A 3539-nucleotide genomic window follows, 5' to 3' on the forward strand; every position below is an offset into this window, starting at 1 on the left:
CCAATCGGCCAGACAGTCGTGTCAATGGGCATCACAAGAGCTTACCACCTCGACTAGATCACAAGCAACTACGTATTCGCTCTCTACTATTATGTCGGAGTTCCCGACCGAATTTTAAAACTGCGAATTGGACTGATGAATTCAAATTAGGTGAATTCGTACTTAATTGATGCAATGAGTAGAGTGTAGGATTTATTTTGGGAGCCGAATGTTATCAGAGATATTTGCTAACGTTTATGAACGTGAAGGCCCGATTAAATAAAGTGATTCACGAGCATTTACGCTTTGCCTCTTCGACTCTTGAAGCGTGTACTGCAATTGTTTTAATTGTATTGACCCCGAAATTAGTCACCTCTCAAGCAAGATCCTTGCTTTTTAAATGCTAAACAAGGTGTATCTTTTGTACGAAGGAATAGGGATTAAGTTTCCTAGAGAAGAAATGCGCTCCTATGATAGTCCAGCCTAATTGACTGCTCACAGGCCGATAATCAAAGCTCTCAATCAACAAATTTTTGCTGCTAACTTATATTACATTCGCATCCACTGCTATCTGTTTTTAAATTTGACTAAAAATTGCCCTTTGGGTATTTATGACATTCTCATTTGCCTAAATGGCAGCAACCAAAGTCGAGCCAACGCATTAGTTTTAACTGAAGCATTGAACAAAGCACCACTTGAGGTACAACAAAAAAATTAATGTTTTTGCGTTTGAACTCGGTGAAAAACTGTGCATTTGTTCACCTAAAAGTCCTAGACATTCATTTTGACTCCAAAAATCAGGACATTGACGCGTTTCAACCTGCGTTCACTGGTTTTAAAATTGTTCGAGGTGTAAGTGCCCACTAATACAGGCATAATGTCTCATGTGGAAAATTGTGTAATTTAAAAGGCCATTTTTCTATTTGAATGAGCAGTTCAACTTAAGTATACGCCGGTTTCTATCAGACCAAGTACAAAAGCACCCATAATTAGATACTTTAATCTACAATCACGGCAATTATGTACATACCTAAACGTCGTGTAATGGAACAAACATAGCAAGAGTAAGTGCTTCACAATCTGCAATAAATTAGGCATCAAATTAGTTACAAGAGGTAGGGCAATCAGGGCTCCTTATTCCAAAAGCAATTCATAAATACGCTCTCACACTCCCCTTCACTCCAGTAATCTGATTCACCAAAAATAAATATTGCTGCAGCTGTAGAGCTAGCGATAGTGCATTTGCCCAAAAGGCACCCAAGTAACAGGCGAGCTACAAAACCAGTTAGCAGTCATTACTAAAGACACTGCATCGCCATTCGGCAGATGAAATATTCTGAATCACGCACAAATTAACAAATCCATATATTCAGGTAAACATTGGAGAACAAAAATCCACTTCAAAGTAACGTACAAGAGCCAATACTAACTGCTTCTATTAATTCGGTCTCGCCGAGTGATGCTAAACCATGGCAACTTAAAACAGTCTTTTTATCGAGTCAGCAGCCCAAGTTCAGTACTCGAAATGTACTTTAAGCTGGCGATTGGCATCCCTTCTCGACAAATGAGCATAGTATTCATAGAGATTGGGCTCACACCAGAGGTCACGGGGGTTGTGATAGACGGGAGTATCGTGCCAATGACCGACCTCCCAGCCGGGTACATCCTTCATGAGCTCCGTTTCGTAGTCACGGTTTTTCACGAGTTGTCTGAGGAACATGCGCTGCTGCTCGGCAACCAGGAACGGCGTTAGCGCCAAGCGCACCTCCCGATTCTCGTTATCACGGGCCTCTTTACGCTCCTTTCCCCAGAGCCGCAGTTTAATACCAACGAAAGAACAGGCGTACAAGGCTCCAATTACGTATAACCCTGCATATCAAAATACTTTACTCGGAAACCAAATTCGCTTAGCCGAAGTCGTTATACCAATATAGTACATACCATTAAGATGTTTTCTGACCCCTTTGTTGAAAACGTTGAAAGCGGCGAACCCCCCAGGTGGAGGCATTTCTTGCTTGTACGCAACCATTGAAACTTAAATTAGAAAAAAATGGAGTGAACCACCAAAAGGACGGCAGTGTACGCTTATAAATACGTCTGACATCGGATTACTCAACGACGCATCCAGTGTCCTTAATGTAAGAAGGTTCCCATAAGGTATGAAAGAAAATAACTTAGCCTAATAAAACCACATTATGGTGTGCCCCAAGATAATAACCGTTTAGAATGCAATATGCCAAAGCGACGACTGAAGTAACTACAAACCTAGTTATCTGTAATGAAACACCATTTGACTCAAACACGAAAGACTGCACAGAAAAAGACAAACAAATCAAAGCCAATAAAAAGTGCTAAGGGAAAACCACATCTTAAAAACAAATTGCCCTATTCCCAACTCCCGCAGTGATCAACCGCGCCAGAACTTACAGTCAAGCGAAAACGAACAGCGCACTCTAAAATGCTTCAAATAAACAAACGTTTTCAAATTTGCCTTTATGCAGTGTATCCACGTACTTAAAAGAAAGGCCTATAACTGAGCCAAATTATTATGAAAAAATCCTTTGCGTTTCATTAGCCGACTTTTAGCTTTGAACACATCTGTCACGAATTATCCAATACCTTTAGCTTAAAACACACTGAATAACAAGTTCTTATTTGTGGAAAGGATAATTGTGAGTATAAGCTACATTACTAAAAAAAGTGGCATAAAGCTGTTAAATATCTTCGGTCTGCTTTAAAAATATGTACCAGAATTTTGTTTTTGCTTGGGCAGCACGAACGTATATATAAATCTGCGGCGATTTGACGTTTTATTAAACTGTACATTTAATTACTTGTGGTCCCTAGCCTCCATAGAATGTACTTTTGCTCAGTGGCGTGGCAACTTGGCTACAGCTATATCCTCCTGGCTCATCACGACTTAAAAAGACTACAAATGCTGCATTGCTATAGATCATATTTTAGTGTAAGCGTACTTCTGTCTGCTAATTATGCTTTAGTTTTGCCACATCCCATATCGAAAGTTAAGAGAGAGGGGAAATCTCGATGTTTCCAAATGCGCGAGTGGGCTAACGCGAAACCGCTCCCAGGTGCGTGGTAAAAGTCAAAACAATCTTCTTTAAAATGGGTTATGGAAACCGATTTATTTATTTGGAGGTAATTTTTTTAGATCACCGATAAAATTTGAAGTACAACCCTGAACTGTCGAATGTAAAATTTCCTCATTGTCATATAGCCTGTTATTTCTAAACGTAAAATGAACAACATACTCCAAACCATTAGACTTATCACAATCACCCAAGCCGTAGTGGTGCAATTTTAGATATGTGCATTGATTAAACTACACAATCCAAAGAGCCCTGCTGTAAATGATAAAAGTGCCCAAAAACGTAACCAAAAATATCAGTTGCTGTTTAGTAAAACAAATACATTATTCAGAAAAGCCGTCAATACTAATAAACTCGTAATGAATAATCAGGCTTAGAAACAATTGCGAACACAAAAGGGGTCATCCACCAGCGTCCGTTTAATAAAATAGCTCCACACATCGATATTGTGAC

General features: G+C 39.5%; 1 protein-coding gene across 1 annotated transcript; it reads right to left on the reverse strand. All coding sequences in view use genetic code 11, as the record gives it.

The window, feature by feature from the left end:
- Nucleotides 1-1492: 1492 nt before the first annotated feature.
- EGR_03268 (NADH dehydrogenase [ubiquinone] 1 alpha subcomplex subunit) lies at nt 1493-1987 on the reverse strand (the record flags this gene model as incomplete). Its single annotated transcript, XM_024492517.1, has 2 exons — nt 1493-1848; nt 1921-1987. 2 exons carry the CDS (start codon nt 1985-1987, stop codon nt 1493-1495), a joined length of 423 nt encoding a protein of 140 aa, XP_024353191.1.
- Nucleotides 1988-3539: the final 1552 nt, after the last annotated feature.

This window comes from Echinococcus granulosus (assembly GCF_000524195.1).
Source record: "Echinococcus granulosus chromosome Unknown EG_S00016, whole genome shotgun sequence".
Classification (NCBI taxonomy): domain Eukaryota; kingdom Metazoa; phylum Platyhelminthes; class Cestoda; order Cyclophyllidea; family Taeniidae; genus Echinococcus; species Echinococcus granulosus.